Here is a 21,192-nt window from a genome sequence, read left to right on the forward strand (position 1 = left end):
AGAAAGAGGAGCCAACCCCCTCCCCCAAACCAACCACATCACATATTTTTCCTCCTCGTGGTCCCTATAGAACATCTGGCACTGGTATAGGGTACTTCAGGTAGGACTGGGATACAGGGAGCCTGTATCACAGGTCAGAGGAGTGGATTGTGGGTTAGAGCATGGTTTTAGAACCAGACCTCCTATGCCCAAATGTATAGCTGTCAATTAATAGTTGTATGGCCTAAGTAAATTATTTAACTGCTCTGAGCTCCACTTTTCTCATTTGTAAAATGGGAGTAATAACCATCTACTTCATAAGTTTTTAAAAAAATATATTAAATAATGTATTCAAAGATTTAGCATGTGCCTGGTACATAGTAAGTGGTCAATAAATGTTAGTATTATCATTAAACTGCCAAGCCAAGGACTATCTTGTGATTCCAGGCACAATGCTAAGTGTTTGAAGGACTCCTCATGGGAATAGATAAAGGATATACCCTTGCTGGTTCCAGATTTGGGGCTTGTCACCTGGGACTTTACCAGAAAATCATATATCTTCCTTCATAGCATATGTTAGCTCTGTAGTTTGTTTTGTATTGTTCTATACTTTTCTCTTAGGCACTCTGACTCTGCTCTGAAATTATTAGTAAGACTCCTGGGTTTGGATGCTCTTCTTGGAGAGTTCCTAAAGACATAATTTTTAGAGATGGAAGAAAAAAAACCCCACAAAAACCTTTGGGGGACAATATAACGCAATAGAAGGTGTCACTGACCTAAGGGGGGGGTCAGGGGCCAAGGAACTGAGGGGTGGGGGAAAGCTAAACTTCATCAAAATTCTTCCCTGTTGTGAAATCTCTGCATTCAGTAAACTTCTCTTTTCTCATTTTGCAACGGTTTGTCCCTACTGGAAAACCGCAGGCCTTGTTCCCTATACCCTTCCTTATCCTGGACTCTTTATCCCTTTGTCCTTCCTACTCTCCCCTCTCTAGTCTCCAAAGCTCTAACATCCCGTTTCACGTCCGGCCAAAGAAAATCTGCTTTTAGAAACTCCCTGGGTCAAGCAAAGTCTAGGACTCCACCTCAGGAAGATTGTTACTGTTAGCAATCAACCTCTAGAGGCCATGGTTTATCTAAATAACACGCTGGGCATCTTGTGCCTTTACTCTATGGCTGTGCAGACTTTCTGCGAGTATGCTGAAGGGATCTGAGCGAGTCTGAAGGAAGAGCTAGCAGTGTTTCCCAAAGCAACCGTGGACATCAGGGACCTAATGGAGGCTCTGGAATGCGGATTAGGGTAGGATTCCGTCGAGAGCTGCCTGTGTTAAGGGCTAAAGAGACACAGCGCTCCCTAAAGGGAGTGCGAATTAAAGTTGCTAAATCCGGCCGACGATATCATGTGCCCTCAGCCCGGCCAATTGAAAATTGATAATCGCTTCCTCTGTTCCCCATGGAAACAACCCCGCCCCACTGACCCTCCCGCCCCATTTATTAGTGAGGTTTTGTTGTTTTATTGAGTGTTTAAACTGACAATCAAATACCTGCGCCTTCTGGCTGGACACCTTGCTTCCGCTAAGTAAGCTAGTACACTGATTGGTTAATACAGTAATAGCTGACACCTGGGAGCCCAATAACCCTCATTGTGGGCGGGATCTAATGAGGACTTAGGGCCAATCAGCGGCGGCGTTGTCTCTGCGGCTCCACGTCGGCACCAGCTGCGGGGCAAGATGGAGGCGCTGATTTTGGTAGGAGCTGGAGGGGCGGCCGAGATGCTGCGATGTCCAGAGGGGCCGGGAGTCGGGGTTCAGTCTGAGTGGGAGGGGGTAGAAAGGGGAGTTCCGGGTAATCCTCGGGGTCCGACCGTTCTGCCGGTTCCTGGAATAAGCGTGTGGCCTAGTGCAGGAGCTAAAGCCTCGGTTTAGAGTAGGAAGCTCTGCCGTGGAGAGGGCAGAGTCAGTGGAAAGTTGAAGGGAGCACATGGAGTCCTTAGGACACATAGTATCATGAGCGTACTGGATTGGGGTCCTTCAGATTCCCTCTGATTATGATCATTGTGGATGATATCCTGATTTGAGTTTCCCCAAAACTCCAAACTCGCCTCAGATTGTCAGAATAGAGTGCAGGTGTTTGTCATCACATGCTCCTCCTGGTAGTTGTCACAGTGTGCCTCTCCGTTGATAATTCCCTGTCATATTCCTTCAAAAAACACGATTTTCTTCTTCGGCTTCCTACTATGTAGATTTGGCATCATGAGGAATCAGTGTTCCATCAGAGTTCTGGAATACCTGATAGAGTCAGCATGGAGTGTGGAATATTTTTCCTTATTCTCGACTCCTTATTCTGTTCTCCTTTCTCTCTTCATTTAAACTTTGGGAATTCTTATTGTAGGATCTGGGATGCCCACTATTCCTCTAGTTATATAAGAATTTTGGTGGCTAAAGGGCGCCTTTTCACTCCCCTGTCCATGTGATCCTTTTCTCTTGTTCAAAAAAATAAAATACTATTACCCTTTCTTTAGAACTGAACCAGAGCGTTTCTCTCAAAAATGCGCCCCCTCCTTTTCAATTTGGGGATTTTAACATATATATATGTGGGTGTAGGAGTTTTGCTCCCAGCTCCTTCCTTAATTGAGTTGAACTCTAGGCCTTTTTTTTTTTCCTTCAGCTCTTCACATGTACACACCCAGATCCTCATCAGGTAAAAGAGAATAACAGGTTTCAATTCCCCTCTTTCAAAATGGCAAAGATAGGGATAATTCCTTCCCATCATATGGGTTGGTTAAGTCTAGGTAGAAAGCTTTAAAATCTTATTAAAGACATTTTCTGTACCAAGTGGTTAACCAGTATTCTTTTTCTTTTTTTTGCACATGAATATTTATAGCAGCTTTATCACAATAGCTAAACAGTGGAAACAACTCAAATGTCCATCTCCTTCTGAATGGATAAACAAAATGTGGCATATCCATACAATGGAATACAATTTGGCAATAAAAAGAAATAAAGCTCTGATACACGCTGCGACATGGATAACCTTGAAAACATAAGCTAAGTGAAAGAAGCCAGTTACAAAAGACCACATAGTATATGATTTCATTTATATCAAATGTTAGAATAGGCAAATGTGTAGAGACAGAAAACAGATTAGTAATTGCCTAGTGCTGATGGGAGAAGAGTGATGGGGAGTGATTGCTAGTGGGTATGGGGTTTCCTTGGGGTGATAAAAATGTTCTAAACTTAGATTATGGTGAGAGTTGCATAACTTTATGAATATACTAAATACAGTTGAATTGTACATTTTAAATGAGTAAATGGTATGTGAATTATATCTTTTTTTAATTTTTGAATTTTATTTGATTTATTTTTTTATACAGCAGGTGCTTATTAGTTATCTATTTCATACATATTAGTGTATATATGTCAATCCCAGTCTCCCAATTCATCCCACCACCACCCACACCCCCCTCCCCCGCCATTAACCAGTATTCTTAACCAGTTAACAGTCTGGGATAAATTCTAGGGAATTTGTTTCTTTGGAAGTTTAAGAAATTTTTAGACTGCCCCCTAGATCTGTTTAGAAGGGAGCCTGCCTAGAGGTAAAGGAGTGAGGGCGATATTACTTGAGGAGCTCTTTTAACAAGGGATTTGTGTGTAGTGCTGACCTGAGGGAGTTACATATGAAAGTCTCTCTCACATTTTCTCTTACCTCAATTCTTGTCTCTGCTTCCTCAGCGAAGTCTGTTTCAACCTGCTTCTTCCTTATATCCATTTTAATCTATACCTAAGATGCTGCATTTACAGATCCTTGCTGACCTGGTCAGGTACCTCTGAAGTTTGCTCTAGAAACCTTACTGATTCTTTGTCATGAGGAACCTGTTCGATGGGGTAAGGGGAAACGAAGGTTTAGGGCAAAGGGCTTCCTCAAGGAAGCACAATCAAGACTAGGATTAGTTTTCGACTCCTAAGCCTCCCAGACCAAGTGTCTCTCTGATGTTATCTCATCATGGGCTTTCCACGTCTTCAGTATGCCAAATTGTACTTTCAGTTAATCTGGATTTTACCTTAGCTCTCCGCTGAGCTAAAGAGTTTACTGTGCCTGGATAGTATTTAACAAAACACTCCTTAGAGTGGGCAGATACCTTCTAAAGTTCCTTTAGGCTTCCTCCTCTCACATTTCTGTTTCCTGGTTTGGCTGGCCCTCTGGGGAAACCTGATCAAAGCATATTCTTGTCTCCTCACCTCTACAAGACCCATAGCCACAGGATGTTTAGAAGAAGGGAAGAGTAAGCTAGAGGGGGGCAAGAAGAACCATCATTAGAAATTTGATCTGATTATGGGAATTTCTAAATGCCAATAGGTTCCCTTCATTTAGGTACTTTACAGTGGGTGGCGTTTCTTTCTTGAATTAGGTAATCCAGCCCTACCTTTCAAGCAGATTTGTTTGATCTTTCTCGGGTCTCTTTTCATCTCCTTCCATTCCCAGTGCTTGATAATAATGCCCCCAGCCCGCATCTTTGGACTCAGCTTCCTCCTTTCCTGCTGTCTTCTGCTGGTACTCTCTTAGTTGTGAATAGAGAGGGATCTCTGCAGGTCACCATTCGCCATTAATAACCTACGGAATCTTAAAGATAATGACTTATCCCCTTCCTCCTTCCCCTCTTTACCCTTTTTTTCCTCAAAACTGAATTACTCTAGCAGTCTAGATCCTTACATCTTTCCTCATAGGTTTCATTTTTCCTAATCCTCTCTGGATTCACTTTCTGAGTGCTTTTCCAGTGCTTTTTGGACTAGACTTCTTAATTTTATTCTTACTCTCCCCTTAATAAATTTCTATCCTAAAACAATGACCAGATCCTGAATTCTAAGCCTCATTCAAAAATCAGGGCATCCAGAGTGCACGAGAGCATGTGTATGTGTGGAGGAAGAAACTGCAGAATACATCAGTGACTCTTAAAGGTTCATATTGCTCCGTGGCCTTTGCTTCCTGAATCATCTTAATGGGGCTTTTGTTAAATTCTTTTGGCACTAACAGTAGAGGTACTTGGCCTAAATGCCCCCTCCCCCTGCTCTGGGCAAAGGTATCAATTACATTAAGCCCCCAAAGCACTCCCATCTCGTTCCTGGCAGTCCCCTGTGCCCCTCTCCCAGCTGCGTCCTTGCCGGTGCCTGGCCCGTCCATTTCGTTAGGAGAAGCAATCTCCTCGTTCCTGCACTGTGGAGATATATTTCGCAGCTAGGGCGCGAGCAGTGCCAGCACTGCCCCCGGTGAGGTCCCTGGCAACCATAAAAATTTTTATTGTGATTATGTTGGTGTCGGGGTGTCCATCTGGGTTATTGCACACCGAGTTTAATTGATTGAAGTTTAATTTATTGACACTTCAAATTAAATGATCAGAATAAACTGTGCTGTTACTCTGGCCGGCTTGTTTTAATGGTTGATTGCTGGAAGCAGACCTCGGCTTGAACTAAAACCCCTAAAGAGCAATTGACGCTGCTTCTAACTCCCCCCATGTCCTGCCCTCCAAGAAGACCTCGTTATAGATTTCCGACGTATTTATATGTATTTTTTCCCTCTCCTTCACAGTGGTGGGAAAGAGTTGGTCCCCGGCAAGGTATAAATTATATCAGAGGTCTGGGGGAGCTGTCACACAGTCAAAAGAGGAGGAGGGGGCCTCCATGTGAAGAAAGCCAGACCCTTGAGAAGCCAGGTCTTCCCTGGGAGGCAGAGGATGAATGCAATTATCCAGATATTTGAGGGAGCCTAGTGGCAGATTTAGGGTCTTTTTCAGCTAGATACTTGCTACTGTTTGTTTTTTTTTTTTTTTGCGTTACGCGGGCCTCTCACCGCTGTGGCCTCTCCCGTTGCGGAGCACAGGCTCCGGACGCGCAGGCTCAGCGGCCATGGCTCACGGGCCCAGCCGCTCCGCGGCATGTGGGATCCTCCCGGACCGGGGCACGAACCCGTGTCCCCTGCATTGGCAGGCGGACTCTCAACCACTGCACCACCAGGGAAGCCCTACTGTTTTTTACTTTAGTCCATCACTGTGACTTGGTTAGAGTCAGGTTACTGACAAGAAAACTGGTTATGGAAAGGGGAGCTAGAGAAGCAAATAAAGGATGGAACGGGTAAAGAATTAGTGCCTACCTACCCACTTCTAGAGTAATTAGGAAGATGGAAGGCAGAGTGCCCATGGGCATCTGATGAAGCTGGATGAGGAGGTTGGGTCCATGCACATTATAAGAGATCCGTACTGGCAAGGGCCCTCTCACATTCTGCCTCAGCTGATTCTGCACAGAACAGGCTTTTCCTCAGATCAGATTATTAGAGGAGTTCTCCTGTCCTTAGATTCCCTGGCCTGTGTCACCTCTTCCGGTGTTTGACTACCCTCACCTCTTCAGGAAGTCTTTCCTGTTGTGTAACCTAAGTCTTACATGCTGCAGATGAAGCCTACGTCTCCTGTTTTGGCTTTTTAATATTCCCACTATTAAGGCAGATATCCCCATCCACAGCCAGTTGGCCTGGACAGCTCTGTCCACCAATTTTCTCCAACTCCTTTTCTACTATTTGTGTAGTTTTTAGAGGGAGGCTGAAACTAGGGGAGAGGAGAGCAGTTCTGTCTCGGGGGTTGATTTGGGGGAGCAAGTAGACTGAAAGATGAACACAGAGGCTGTCAATTCAGTCTTTCAGAGACTACCTTTTTGTTTTCAGAAGCAGATGGAGGATGGGGCGGGGAGTAAATTATGATACCGATCATGAGCAAGGACTCATCAGAAATAGGTCTAGCCCCATTTGAGTTTTCCCTTTGCTGCATGATATTTAAATGAGAGCTCTTGGATTATCAAACTGGGCAGGCAGGAAGTTCTAATGTTGCTCTCAGGCCTCAGGTGTGGAGTACTGTGATTTCTGCTTGTTCAGTTCATGTCTTCCCAGCAGTGCTCCTCGCTTTGTCCCCTCATTTCTGTAATTCTCTCATTTCCAGAATAGTTGAAGAATTAGGGACTGTGTGACCCCCTGGGCAAAAAATTCTCTAGCAGACAAGCTTTTGGAATTTTAAGAAAGGACCTGAGACTTTGCATTCCTGAAGAGCTTGGGGCCTGGTTATCTTTGTCCTGCCTGTCCCATGGCCGCGAAATTTAATACTGAAAGCTGGAGGGGTGTGGTGCTGACCTTAGCTCCCCCTGCTGGCTGTGTTAGTTTTCTCAATCATTTATTAATTTATGAAGGCCACACACATACTTCTTGAAGTCATTATTTGGTGCCTGGCAGAGGACAGGGGGTGATTTACAAAAGTATCACTCATTTCCCCCTTTTTTCCTCCCCTCCCTGCACTGTGTTTTTGTCTTCAGAGAGAATCTCATTTAATTCTAAACCTAGGTCTATGAACTCCTTGAAATCATAAAAATTTGTGAATGTGTATTTTTTCTGGTAACAAGGTCCATAGATTTCGTCAGCTTATCAAAGGGGGTCTGCTGTAACTCAGAAAAGTTATTAACTTAACTGATCTAGCTCAGGCCTCTCATTTCACTGATGAGAAAGCTGAGTCCCAGAGAAAGGTGGAACTTGAGTTAATGGCTGATGCAGACTATAATAAAGGATTTTAGGAGTTTAGAGACATTTTTTCCTGTAGTGGCAGACTTCTGGTGACCGTGCTTTCATGGTTTGTATCTGTGTCAGATAGGAAGATTCTTTCTAGGTGGCTCTTCCTGCCAACAGTTCTTCCTTCCTAAGACTTGTGTTCAGTTTCCTCTTAACCGATATTTGGTCTCAGGTCAGATGGGTAATGTTCTGTGGTACCTGTGGCTCCTATTCTTTCCTGAGCTGTGCTGCCTGAATCTAAGCAAACCCCTGGGTAGTATGTGAAAACTGCCCTTCTCTGGCAAAACCTTTGCCTAATTCTTCTTTTCTTTTCATCTGAAGTCCCCAGGCTTGTGGCTGGCAAATCGGAGCCCTCAATCCCAGAGGAGCTTTTCATTTTAAAGAAATTGGCACAGAATCAGAGAGCAAAATACCTGCTTAGCCATGTGGGGCTGGGAGTGGTATCTAGAAATTTCTCTTGGTTTTGGTTTTGTCTTGGTTTTACTTTATAAATCGGGTTGAGGGAAGAGCATCTTGTTTCTAGTTGATGGAGACCCATTGCCAAGCCAGGGTACTACTTTTTGGCATGGCCATAAAGATTTCTTTACAAGTGGGGAATGAACTTTCTAGGAATCTCAACCAGATTCTTACTTGTGTCCTTTCAGCTTTGTGGATAGCATCCTCTAACTCCACAAAGACTTCTTGGCTCCCTCCCTCTTCCTCCTCCATCCCCCACAAAGGATCAAATAAAATAATTAATCATAGGCCTCAAATATCCTGTCTACCTGCTCCAAACACTACCCTAGTCCTCTTCTGGTGGCGTATCATGATCTTACCCCAGAGTGTCCTCTTACTATATACATTGTGGATAGACTTAATTCAGTGCTTCTTCAGGGCCCACCTCTCCTAGATTGACTTACAAGACACACAAATAGAGAGCTTTTCTCCAGAGTTGCCTTTTTAATGTTTTTGCTAATGACTATAATCCTGAGGAAGCTGCAGGTCATCCGAAGGCCCACAGGGGGCAGCACGAGGAATGACTCTTCCCTTCTAGTCCTCTGTGTGCTGGGGTAGGGGATGCTGGGAGATGTTGATGTTTTTCACCAGGCTTCAGAAGCCCGTGATTGAGATAAGACTTGTTTGCAGCAGGCTCGTTGCTCATTCGGTGTTGTTTCAGCTCTCCTGAGGAGTCCAGTCTAGTTTTCTTGATAATAAAAATGGACATGAAAATCTATCCGAGCCACCCACCGTCCCAAACACCAGTCTGCCTGCACATCATTTCCAGGCACCATTAGCATTTGAGGTGAAGTTCTGTTATACACTCAGGCTGTGGCTCTCTGAAAGTCAGTGCATCACAGAACTTTGTCTCGAAAGCTTTCTAGCAGCTACCCATTTGGGAATGGGAGGGAAGGATAGACCTTTTAAATCCTTTGAACATGGTCCTAAGCTTGTAGTGTCTTTCTCAATAATCAGCATTTAATGTGTTACAAGGTCAAGCCTAGTCCATTGTCCAGGAAGCCCATTTCTCAAGAGCTGGGAGTTATTTATAAACTTGCCCTTTGTGAAAAACTTAAAATGAAATTACATTATCAGTAATGGCTTCTGGGCCCTTTAAACTGGCTGGTTATGATATGAGAGGAACTCCAGGCCCTCCCCACTCCTGAGAGGTAAAGGCCCCAGGCTGAAGTGGAACCAGCTGCAGTCAGGAGGTGGCAGGAGAAGTAAAGGAGAAGCTGCCAGTTGTGGCTGTAGCAGAGTGGAGAATTAAAGCAGCATTTAAGCTCTTGCCTAAGTTCTCAGCTTTATTTAGTGTAGTCATTTCTTTGGAAGTTTGAAATGACCAGCCTTTTCTCTAGTGCCATCTTACCCTTTTCATACTTACGGTCCCTTCTGGTCTTCTCGTTGCCTGCCTTTGCCTGTATTTTATCCTTCCCAGGAAGATCCAGGTTTCTATTTTGGGGGTTTCCTTGATTGCGTCTTCTAGGAAGCCAGTGAAAAGAGCCAGGAGCAGGACCTAGGAATCTGTCTCTCTCTTTGCTGGCTGTTTTAGGCACTCTCTCACCCTGTTGGCCACAGAGGACTGTCTGACTGTCCTAGTTGGCTGGTGGCCATAAGGTTTTTTTTTTTTTTTTTAAATTTTTTGGCTGTGTTGGGTCTTCATTGCTGTGCGCGGGCTTTCTCTAGTTGCAGTGAGCAGGGGCTACTCTTCGTTGGAGTACGCGTGCTTCTCATTGCAGTGGCTTCTCTTGTTGCAGAGCATGGGCTCTGGGTGCACGGGCTTCAGTAGTTGTGGCACATGGGCTCAGTAGTTGTGGCTCGCGGGCTCTGGAGCACAGGCTCAGTAGTTGTGGCGCACAGGCTTAGTTGCTCCGTGGCATGTGGGATCTTCCTGGACCAGGGCTCGAACCCATGTCCCCTGCATTGGCAGGTGGATTCTTAACCACTGCACCACCAGGGAAGTCCTGCCGTAAGGGTTTTTCTTTGCTTTGGGATCCCATCCTTTCTAGAGATGCCAGACTTTGTGGCTGCAGGCACGAGTTACCTGCGCCAGATCAATGCCCGGCTTCAACCATTGGGAAGCTCTCCAAGGTTGCTGTGAATGCGGATAGCGAAACAGAGCCGAAGGTTTCCAGGGAAAATGTTGTGGGAAAAACGATTTCTTCTAAATTTCCTTCCTTATGGACTGCTTTTCCTCTATTAAGAAAATTCATTCCCATGACTGTCTCCCTGTTGGTGAATCGAGGATCCAAGTTGCTATAGAACTGAGCCTGCTTTATGGGAAGATCTTTCTGTGGGGAATTAGGAGTTAGGAAAGCTGCTTTATCTGTGACTTTTTAGATGAGACTCTAGAGGACGTCCTTCTGCTAGGCAGAGTCCCTTAGTTTGAGAGAGGGTTCCATAGAGTAATATGTGTAGCATGGGCATCTTGAAGGAATGTCTGTCAGAGGAGGATGACTTGGTAGTAATATCACCCAAAATGGCCACACCAAAAAATCTACCTGTACGTGGATGTCTAATTATAAGAGAATCCCCTAGATGCTTACTGCATCAATAAATTTCTACTTTACTCTCAAACTTCATTTATTCTCATAATCATTCAATAAATACTGAGAGTTTAGTATATGTCAGGCATTGTTCTGGACACTTGTAATAAATCAGTGAAAGAAACAAAAATTTCTGTCCTCAAGAATCCGAGTGGGGAAAGCTTACCTTCTTTATCACCCTGTTCTCAAAAGACTGGGTTCCCTTTACTCTCATTCTTAACTCCTTGAGCTAAGGTTGGTTCTTTGCATGGAACCATAAACCTCCTGGAGCCTTATGGGATAGTTTACCTTTGTAGAGGCTGCAGATCCTTGGCAGTGAATCTTTCCTGATCACCTTTGGGTCTTTGTTAAACATACGTTCGGAGAATATGTTTGGCCCTGTGAAGGCTGTGGGTTTCCTAAGTAGGGCCAGGAAACGGAGGTAGCAAAGCAACACTCTTGTCTCAAAGCACGGGAGAAGGATATCCACGGTAAGTAACGCTGATGAGAAAGTCAAGGAATGTGAGCCTGCAGACACCTTCCATACACATCCCACGGGCTCCCTTCCCTTCCTCTTCTTCCTTTCCTGTTAGCTGGTTCCCTGGAAGTTGCCGGAGTGAAGGCGCTTTTGCAAAGTGATATGCTTTGAGTTTTAGTGTAACTGTTAAGGCTGAGACTCTGATTTCTTTTTCTTTTCTTTTTCTTTTTTTTGTGGCTATGCCACACAGCATGCAGAGTCTTAGTTCCCCGACCAAGGATCAAACCCGTGCCCCCTGCAGTGGAGGCACGGAGTCTTAACCACTGGACCGCCAGGGAAGCCCCTGATTTCTTTATGGAGCCAGTTTCCTCAAAGGTTGCTTTTTGGTTGTGAAAGAACACTCCACCCCTGCTCCTTGTCTCCAGGCTCCAGAGTGTTTCTTAGACGGAGCCTCTTCTTACTGCTTCTTAACTACCACAAATTCAGATTGCTTTTTGTCTTGGCAAGTTACGTGGTGGTCGTCAGGGTATAGTAGAGGAGCTGAGCTCCTAGGGGAAGTCTTGGAAGATGGATGTCTCGCTGGGCTGCATTCAGAACTGGTGTGTCTGTGTGTGAGTGTGTGCGTGCACGCGTGCTTGTTTCCATCTGCTCAGTGTGTGGGTGGTTTAGGGAAGGCTTTCTTTATACCTCTGCATTGCTACTGCATCGGGACTGCAGGAACTTCCAAGTACACTAGGGCAGTCAATGCTATTTTCAAAAAGCCTCGTGCAGTGCCTATTAATTAATCTGGTTACATTCCACATTCCATACCCACCTGTGCCTGGGAGACCAGGGAGGGAGAGTAATTTGGAAAATAACTGTAGCATAATATTTGGAAATAACAAATATTAAGCCCTCTGTGAGTCTGGCTCATAGAAATTGTTTCTCTGGTGCTGCTTTGGGTCCTTTGTTGAAATGTCCCCTCCCTCAATTCAGTTCATTTACCACTTGGTCATTCTCAGTGGGAAATGTCAAACTCTAACCAGGTTGGGATAGGGGACCTACAGAGGCACCTGTGTATCCCCTTGCAGCCCCAGTGGGGCCAGGGGAAGGTATCTGGTTTGCTAATGGTGGCAAGAGCCTTCAGGACTGAAGGTATGTTCATATCTCTTCAGGAACCCTCCCTGTATACTGTCAAAGCCATCCTGATTCTGGACAATGACGGAGATCGACTTTTTGCCAAGGTGAGATTCCCTTTCAGATTAGTTTAGGAGCAAAGACAGACTTTTTCTGAGCTTTGGATCTTGGGACTGGCCCTATTAACTCATATTCACCCACACATAATTTTGAGAATTCTTCCATCTACCTCTGACTACTCCAGATAAAACCTAAACTGCTCCTGTCTCTTAGTTGCCCTGCTTCCCTACTTGCCATCCTTAGACTTTGTCATCAACATCAGAACAGGAAAAAACTTTGGAACCTTGGTTTCTGAACAAAGCAGTGTCTAGATGTGAGAAGCAGCCTGCCCATGCCCATCACTCCTGTCCCTTTCTCTTCTACCTCATCATCCTGCCTGGGTTTTTCCAGGGAATTCTCTTGCAGCTCCAGGGTTCCAGTCCTAGGTCTCCAGTCACCACCAAGCTTGTTACCTGCTGAGTTCCCCAGTGGGATGTTCCTAACTTTGGATCTATTGAAAGAGAGGAGAAAGGACACCCGTCTCCTCTCCCTCCATATTCTCCCCCTCCTGGAGAAATTTTTTCTGTCCCTGGTGGATTAACTCCGGGCGAGCATAGCATAAATCAATCAGCAGGTAGAGATTAGTTCAGAATTCACCAGCTGTTCCTCCCTGTAATTGGATGTAACTATGCAGGACACCTTTTGAAACAGTTATCCAGTTACTAAATGCCAGGCCTGTTATAGGTCTTCAGCTGACTGCAGCGGATTAGCCCCTAAAGAGCAGAGCGATTTAGCAGCCTGCATCTCCACCCCCTTGCCAGGGAGAGCTTGCGAGTGGGCTCCACAGTGTATTAGCTTGCCTCCCACTTCTTTCAGTTTACTGGAAAGGAAGCTAAGATACAGGAGATCAGAGAGCACAGGCAGGGCTTGCCCTTCTTTAGAGGAGGTTTTTGCAGCCCTTCCCCATTCCTCAGCTCTGCACAGTGAGGGCCTGGTGCCTTTTGTGTTCTCTAGCAGTGCTCCCTGACCTGGGGTGGCGCCTGGGAATGGCCTCAGGGTTGCTGCCCTAGAATGTAGATGGGGCAGAGCCTCATCACAGGGCTTCTAGGCCTCTTGCCCTTACGGTCTGAGAACCGTGAGGCGGGGTGGCTTGTAGCATGGTCCTTAAAAACCTTGTTTTGTATCCGATTACTCGCGGCCCATTCCCTGCCTCTGTAGTTCTCCCTTCTTCGTGTCAGTATTTCTCCCTCACCCCACGCCTTGAAGGAGAGAAATCCAAGATCCAGGGCAAAACAGTCGCTAGTCATTCTGGGCTCCCAGCTCTAATGACCCAACCCATCTCCTTTCCCTCTGACCAGTACTATGACGACACCTACCCCAGTGTCAAGGAGCAAAAGGCCTTCGAGAAGAACATTTTCAACAAGACCCACCGGACTGACAGTAGGTCGTCTTCCTTTCACTACTCCCTGCAGTGGGAGAGCCACAGCGGGAAGGGGGCGGCGGCGGGCGGCGGAGGAAGGGCGAAATGACTCTGCCTCTTCCTTCTCTTTCTTCCTCCTCCCCTCATGTAATAAACTCTTCAGCAATGTAATGGGGAGGTGAGCGTACCCCACGCGGGAATACCGCGCTAGAAGGCTGGCTGTTAGCTCCCTGTCTGGCCCCCGGATTTATGGGCCTCACTTGACAAGTTTAACTGCAGCTCTGCTTGTTGTACCGCGTCCATTAGGGCAGGGAAATGGAAGTCTGTAAAGGTGACCGCTCTGCATTTCCACCTCCGAAGGATTGACTAGTATCCTGTCTCGTACACGACGAGGGAAATAAGGCTACTGGTGGCTGGGGGGCAGGAGCAGTTAGAGGAGAAGATACTTAGACTCCCCCAAGTGTACACTTGCCGCCCTCTGCTACCACCCAAAAAGAAAAAGCAGGTCCGCTTCAGTCTTTGGGGGTCATTAAGACCTGCCTCCCCTCAGCCCCACACAGCTGGATACCTGGAGTTCATGGTGACTCCCTCTTTCCTACTTCTTTGTCTCAGGCCACCCACCGTTTCCACCTTTGTCCCCCCCACAGGTGAAATTGCCCTCTTGGAAGGCCTGACAGTGGTATACAAAAGCAGCATCGATCTCTATTTCTATGTGATCGGCAGCTCCTATGAAAATGAGGTGAGAATCCCCACCCCTCTTTGCTGTCTCTGCTCTCCCTTCCTGAACCTCCGGCAGGACCTCCTGACTGGTTCTGGGCCCTAGGACTGCCGCGTCCCTGTGTCCCTCTGGCGTCGACTGGCTAACGCAGTTGTTGGAGATCCCTGTCAGCCTCACAGACACGGCTGAGCACCTGAATCAACCTAGAGTGGAAGCTTTCCCAGATTCCTGTGTCCATGTAGGACACACCGTCTGTGTTTTGATCCATACTATCTATGTTTTGATCCATACTAACGTATAATGTCAATGGCCTTCCCTGGATGGTGTTTTGAGATGGATTTCTGAGGTGTGGTCAGGGTTCAGGGGACGCTTGCTCCTGCTGTGAAGGGTCCACACCTGACTGAGTTTGGGTCAGTTAGGCAACATTGTGGGTCACGTCAAAGCCATACGTTCTGAGTGGCTCTCTGAAGACTGTGGGTGTAGTCCTAACCTGCTTCCTAAACTCAGGAAAAGCTATTTACCTCAGGTCACAACTTCTAGGAGAGTAGATAGGTAAAAATAAGCCCTTACTTAATTTGAGGCAAAAGTCAAAGTTGGAGAGAACCAACTTTTCCTGAGTTCTTATTGCTGTAAGTGCTTTGTAGAATACATTGTTATTTAAACCTTACAGCACTTCTATGAGTTTTGGGCATTAGTGCCCTTGTTTTATAGGTGAGGAAACTAAACCTTGAGGAACCATATGAAATTACTTACATTTGACCACTGTTGGACTACAAAAGTGGCAGTTTCATGTGGTTCAAACTGACAACTTTCCCAGGGTCACACATCTAGAAATGGCTCGGCTGGGATTTAAGCCCAGATCTGCCTGACTCCAAAGTCCATTCTCTTTTGACAGCAGTCTGACCTCATCTATTGCTTGGTTAATGATTTTTCTACCAAAGACATAGGGTAACACACATACAGTTGGTAAAGACATGAAGAAGACTGCGACAGGAAAGTTCTGTTTGACCAGTCTGGTCAAAGAGAGACCTAAAATTATGGAGTCATGAAGCAGAATTTATTTCTGTGGGAAGCCACGGGTCGTCTTCCTGTTTTACTCTCACTTCCACCTTATGCTGTTGGTCCTTTGTGAAGGCCTGTGTCTTTTGATGCTTAATGAGTTAGAGGGCTTTGTTTTCAGGTAGCAGCTTTCAGGGCCTTAAACCTTATCCTCCTGCTTCTTCTGTCTCCAAACAGCTGATGCTCATGGCTGTTCTGAATTGCCTCTTCGACTCACTGAGCCAGATGCTGAGGTGAGCAGGCCATTCTTGACATCTGTTTGCGAGAGACAGTCACTGTTCTTCAGGTCCAGGGATTTGTGGGGGATGAGCAGAGGCTCTGGGGAGTTGATTTACCTTGAGAAGTCGGGCTTATTATTTCAGAGTAATTTGCACTGATGGGGAGGACTGGATGGGAGAGTGTGTTACTCCTGTGGAATAGTTCTCCTGAGAAAAGGGACTGGGAGGGAGCAGAATCTTTGCCTCTGTGTCTACTCTCGCATCCCCCAGTGGCTCTGTCAGAGTTCCAAGCACGCTCAAGGTGCCTTCCCGGCTTCATTCTTTACATTCGAGGTAGAGAAAGGGCAAGCATTGGGAAATGTCCCAGATGCAACACCAGCACCCTGGGAACGGAGGCAGCACTCACAGTTTTTCACGTCCGGCCCTTAGTTTTTCCTTCTAGAGAGCAGGAAGAATGTGCCTTTTACCGTCTCCTCCCCATCCACCTCCCCTCCAGCCCTCTGTTCCCCATGCAGGTGGGCAATAGAAGAGAGACGAGATACTTTTCCTGAAAACATCCAGGGCTCCCAAGTGAACCCAGTACAGACAGCCATCCGGACAGAGCAGAACAGCAGGCACTCTCAGCCCCACAGAATCAGCAGGGTGAATGGCTCAGATTTCCTCAGGAAGGGCATGATTTATTTCTTAGCCAGGTGATGGAATAGACTTCATTTCGGTGATCCAGTGAAAGAGTCAAACTGACGGATGTGACTGGCCATATGCACCAACCACCAGATCTGAGGCTGGTGGAGGCCGGGCCCTGGCAGTTCCCAGCCCCCTAGCTGGGCTTCTTTTCAAGGCCTGAGCAGAGCTGGGGGAGCTGGTGGTAGGAGCAGAGAGAAGCTTGGAAGGCTTATCAGAGCTTGAGTGCAAACAGAGTTTGCACTCAGCCCCTCCTCACCTCCCGCCACCTCCAGATTGAGTTTTAGCTCTGTGTGTTCCCTCTTTTCCACCCACTGATGTCAGTGTTCATGAGCAATGTTGTGAGCAGCATCCTGGCAGGTAGGAAAGAAACAATAGCTCTGGAAATCAGCCCTTGAATAGTCAGAAGTTGACTGTATGTATATTTTGAATCTCTTCCTGGCATCCCTGATCGTTACTCAGCAAATGAGAGTAGGAAGGGGGGCCTTCCCTGGGGGCGCAGTGGTTGAGAGTCCGCCTGCCGATGCAGGGGACACGGGTTCATGCCCCGGTCCGGGAAGATCCCACATGCCGCGGAGCGGCTGGGCCCGTGAGCCGTGGCCGTTGAGCCTGCGTGTCCGGAGCCTGTGCTCCGCAACGGGAGAGGCCACAACAGTGAGAGGCCCGCATACCGCAAAAAAAAAAAAAAAAAGAGTAGGAAGGGAGTTAGAATGGGTTAGTCAGAAAGTGCTTATTTACTTCTTTGTGTGGTTCGTGGAGACACATATTGGTCTAGTTTAGGCTCCCCAGCTCAGACAATGTCCTAGGATCCCTTTCACACTCAGGCTGGGTTTTCTCTTCTCTCGGGGACTCAGGAAAAACGTAGAAAAGCGAGCTCTGCTGGAGAACATGGAGGGGCTCTTCCTGGCTGTGGATGAAATCGTAGACGGAGGGTGAGTGCTCTGACCTCCCTGGACCTCCCTGGATCTGGGATGAGGGGTGGGGCCACTGCCCCTGTCCGAAGGCAAGTGGGCCGAGTGACCAGTTTCCCCACACTAAGTTGGTTCTTCAGGACAGAGTGAACAATGGTCTCTTCTTTGTCTTTTCAGGGTGATCCTGGAGAGCGATCCCCAGCAAGTGGTACACCGGGTGGCGTTAAGGGTAAGCAGGACTGTCTCCCCCCTACATCCCCCATCTACTCACCCTCCAGGGCCAGACCTGCTAAATGATCTAAGGGTTGGGGCTTGTAGAATACATACTTGTGGAATACTGTCTCCTTCCCTTTCAAATTCTCATTGTCTCAAAGACGGGAAGCAGGAGGAATATATTTCTGCCCCTCACCTGGTACCTAGCATCTCATACAGTCTGCACAGAGTGGACATTTAATACATACTTATTAGATCAAAGATGAAATAAAGGGAACTTCAATATTGATGGTTCTGAAACGATAAAGGAATTTGAGGTTGGCTGCTTCTTCCTGTGGGGATGAATCCCAATTACCTGAGGCAGAGGAATGTCTTCCTTGTCTTTTAAAGTCTTTTAGGACTGAGAACAGTACCTCTCCGTCAGGAAGTACTTATTTGCCAGAACCTCTGTCCTCTTTGGTGCTAGTGGTAGCAGAAAGAGGCCACTGAGTTAACCAGAGAAAGCTCCGAGTCAGCTGGGTGCAGAGAGAGCCTGCCAGCAAATTGTAGGGGTGCAGAGATGCCTGAGCAAAGCCAGTCTCTCCATTCACAGAATGTCTCGGCTCTGACCTCCACAGAGTGAAGGCTGACAGTGCCGGGTAATGGGAAATCTTCTCCCTTAACTGCCGTGGGCTCCATTTGCATAGTTTAATCTTCTCCTCTAACATATGTCTCTATGTGGCAAGAGAGAAGTTCCCCCCCCACCCCACCCCCACCGCCTTCACCAACTCCCTCCTTCCCCTTCTCAGGCTGCTGTTGCAGCAGTTTATTTCTTCAAATTAACATGCTGTCGTTACCCATCAGGCCTTGCGGGATCCATTAAACTACCCTGGGCTCCCCCTTATCCTCTCCCTAGCGATATTGATATTCGGGGAAGGTCTTCTCTGACTAGGGAATCTGGTCTCCCATCCCCAAGTTGAGGATCAGACAACCTGCTGATTACCTGGAATGGAATAAATCTTTTAAGAAGTCCTCCTGCCTTAAAACAGAAGATGGATGAAATGACCCTTTTTTGCTCAACAGTCCCTCTGGCCAAGTAAAACTGTGGCTGTACTAACTAGTCCCTAGGAGGGACTGAGAAGGTTAGGGCATGTGCCCTTTGCTTCAGTTTAAAGGACCACCTCTGGACTTCCCTGGTGGCACAGTGGTTGAGAGTCCGCCTGCCAATGCAGGGGATGTGGGTTCGCGCCCTGGTCTGGGAAGATCCCACATGCCGCGGAGCGGCTGGGCCCGTGAGCCATGGCCGCTGAACCTGCGCGTCCAGAGCCTGTGCTCTGCAATGGGAGAGGCCACAACAGTGACAGGCCTGCATACCGCAAAAAATACATAAATAAATAAAATGACATTAAAGGACCACCTCTTCCTTCTCCATTGTCCCACCTCAGTCAGGTTTTACTCCAGCTTTCTTCCACGCTGAATGCTTGTCTCTCTGTGCCGTAGGGAGAAGATGTCCCCCTTACGGAGCAGACCGTGTCTCAGGTATGACTTTCTTCCTTTGTCCTCTCCAGATGGACTGGGTCACTAAAGAGGCTAGCGTAGTATTCCACCCCAACCCACCAAGCCTGAATTCAGGAGACTAGAGACTGAAGACATATCTTCTTGGGCTCCCTCCTAGTCCAGAAAACTGGGGCTCATATAGCCCGCCGCTCCCTACCCCACTCCAACTCCTATCCGTTTCCTATGAGCAGTAGGCTGTCAGCCTTGCTGTGTACCCTTCAAACCCTCCCTGCCTGATGCCTCATTCAGTGATTTATTCCCCAGCAGAGGCTTGCCTTAAGCACACGATCTGTGTGCGTGCACACATGCACACTCTCTGTCTTTCTCTTATTATTCAAATGAGGGCTAAGCTGGAAGTGCACATTCTAGAATATGCAGGTTTTGCAGATCGATCTTGCTACTTTGCAGAGAGATTGTCTACCTGATGCGGAGGGGGGCCAGGGAGGGATTCTGTTTTCTACCCACTTGGAATTCTTACCAAGAGGTCCATCTGGATGTGGTAAAACTCTCCCCCTACCACCCCGCTTCAGCATATGTCCGGTAACCCCCAGTTTTTTTTCTTTCCTCCCAGGTATACCTCTTCTCTCTTCATCCCCCCAGTGGACTTGAATTTTTTTGGAATTTCCCAAACTGATAGTCCTCTAGGGCCTTAGAGAGCTTCTTCCCATCCCTCTACCCTTGGGGATTTTCTATTTGCCAGTCTTCTAAGGACAGGGAAGGCAAGTGAGGGGAAGGAGAGCCCCGTCCCCCCACCCCCACCCCCCAGCAAGCCCCTCAATGCCACCCTTGTCCCTGCAGGTGCTGCAGTCAGCCAAAGAACAGATCAAGTGGTCACTCCTTCGGTGAAGACCCCACTGTTCCTGGCTCCTCACCCCCTCAAAAAATCCACATGTCTGCTGTGACTTCTCATCCAGCCCCCCAGCTGATGCTCTCAGGGTCATCTCGGGGATAACAGGGATCCTTTAATCTCCATCCTGTCTGTGGTTGCCCCCTCGCAAACCCGTATACGCTTCCCGTTCCTTCTCACTCCTTTTTGCAGTCCTGGGAGTAAAGCTCTCAGCAGATTTGGACACAGGGCAGGGGGAGCACCCTCTTCCTTGCTCGACTGGATTATGCTCCCATGCTCTCCTATCCCCCATATTTTCTCCTCCGCTTCTGTGCCCTTTGCTGCAGCTACACTTCAGATCAAAGCAGGAGAAAGAATGTTCTGAGTGTTTTCCTCCCTTTGCCTTTATCCGGCCTTCATCCCAACAGTCCATATGTCCAGCAAGGGGAGAGAGAGAGAATTCTTTTCTATAGAAGGAGTGCGGGTGGGGAGAGGCAGATGAAGTCTCAGCCACAGCCCCGCTTGCTGGACTCGGTATTTTCTCCCATTCCTTCTTACTGCCCAGGCCCCCAGCCTTGGAAAAAAGATTGGGAACAGCTCATAGTCAGGGGACAGAGTGGAAGGAGCAGTGATTAAATTTTATTGGACAGGGCTTATAAAATTATGTATTTCAGACACAGCTGCATTTTTTACCCTGATCCTGGCTTATAGCTTCAAAACTGCTATGGTCTGTGAGTGTTCGGTGTGGGAGTGTCTGTCTCTCAGTTTGATACCTTAACTTTCCACCTTCACTACCCGTGCGAGCTCTGCCTGGCTTGCCCTGTCTGTGCTCTGGAGCAAAGCCAGTCCGTGATCTAAAACTCCATTCCAGTCTTGGGAGGAAGAGTTTCTGCTCAGAACTGGGGACAGGGTGGAATTTATGACTTGGGCCTCTGGGCTCTCGCAGTCCCCTTCTCTCTCCCACATGCGCCTCACTCCTCTGCCTTGGGTCTGCGTTCTCTGCTGCTTAACCCTGTCCACTCTCTGCCTCAGCCTTACATCCAGGCAGTAGGTCTGGGCGCCTCCCTTCCCTAGGTCGCTGAGAGAGGTGCCTTTCTTCAGAAGACCTTTGGGATTTGGATTTCCCCAGGAAGACAGAGGATGGGACACCCACTGTTGGGTCATCTCTCCCCTTGACCCAAAACTTCCCACAAAAATGTCTTAGGAAACCTTCCTGAGACTTAGCGTCCTGCCCGCACCCACTAACTGCCGGTTTTCCAAGGGGGCGGGTAACTGGGCGGGTAACTGGGCTTCCTGGACCTGGAGGGGCATTTTTGTGGAAGAGATGTGCGGAGTCAGCATGATAGCCACCTTCATATACTGCTCTGCGCAGAGAGGAATAAAACATTTCTTTTTCCAAACTG

The 21,192-nt window shown here is 47.4% G+C and overlaps 1 protein-coding gene across 2 annotated transcripts; it reads left to right on the top strand.

Annotated features, from left to right (window-relative positions):
- The first annotated feature begins 1,650 nt into the window (after positions 1-1,650).
- On the top strand, positions 1,651-21,192 carry COPZ1 (COPI coat complex subunit zeta 1). 2 transcript variants are annotated; one of them, XM_004274218.4, is made up of 9 exons: positions 1,651-1,724; positions 12,207-12,275; positions 13,566-13,647; positions 14,275-14,366; positions 15,582-15,637; positions 17,158-17,235; positions 17,392-17,443; positions 18,907-18,945; positions 19,762-21,192. In XM_004274218.4, exons 1-9 carry the CDS (start codon positions 1,707-1,709, stop codon positions 19,807-19,809), a joined length of 534 nt encoding a protein of 177 aa, XP_004274266.1. In that variant the 5' UTR covers positions 1,651-1,706; the 3' UTR covers positions 19,810-21,192. The 2 variants fall into 2 exon arrangements, with proteins under 2 accessions (XP_004274266.1, XP_049550209.1); XM_049694252.1 differs by lacking the exon at positions 19,762-21,192 and adding an exon at positions 19,535-19,715.

The sequence above is a fragment of the Orcinus orca genome, chromosome 11, assembly GCF_937001465.1.
Source record: "Orcinus orca chromosome 11, mOrcOrc1.1, whole genome shotgun sequence".
NCBI classification, from domain to species: Eukaryota; Metazoa; Chordata; class Mammalia; order Artiodactyla; family Delphinidae; genus Orcinus; species Orcinus orca.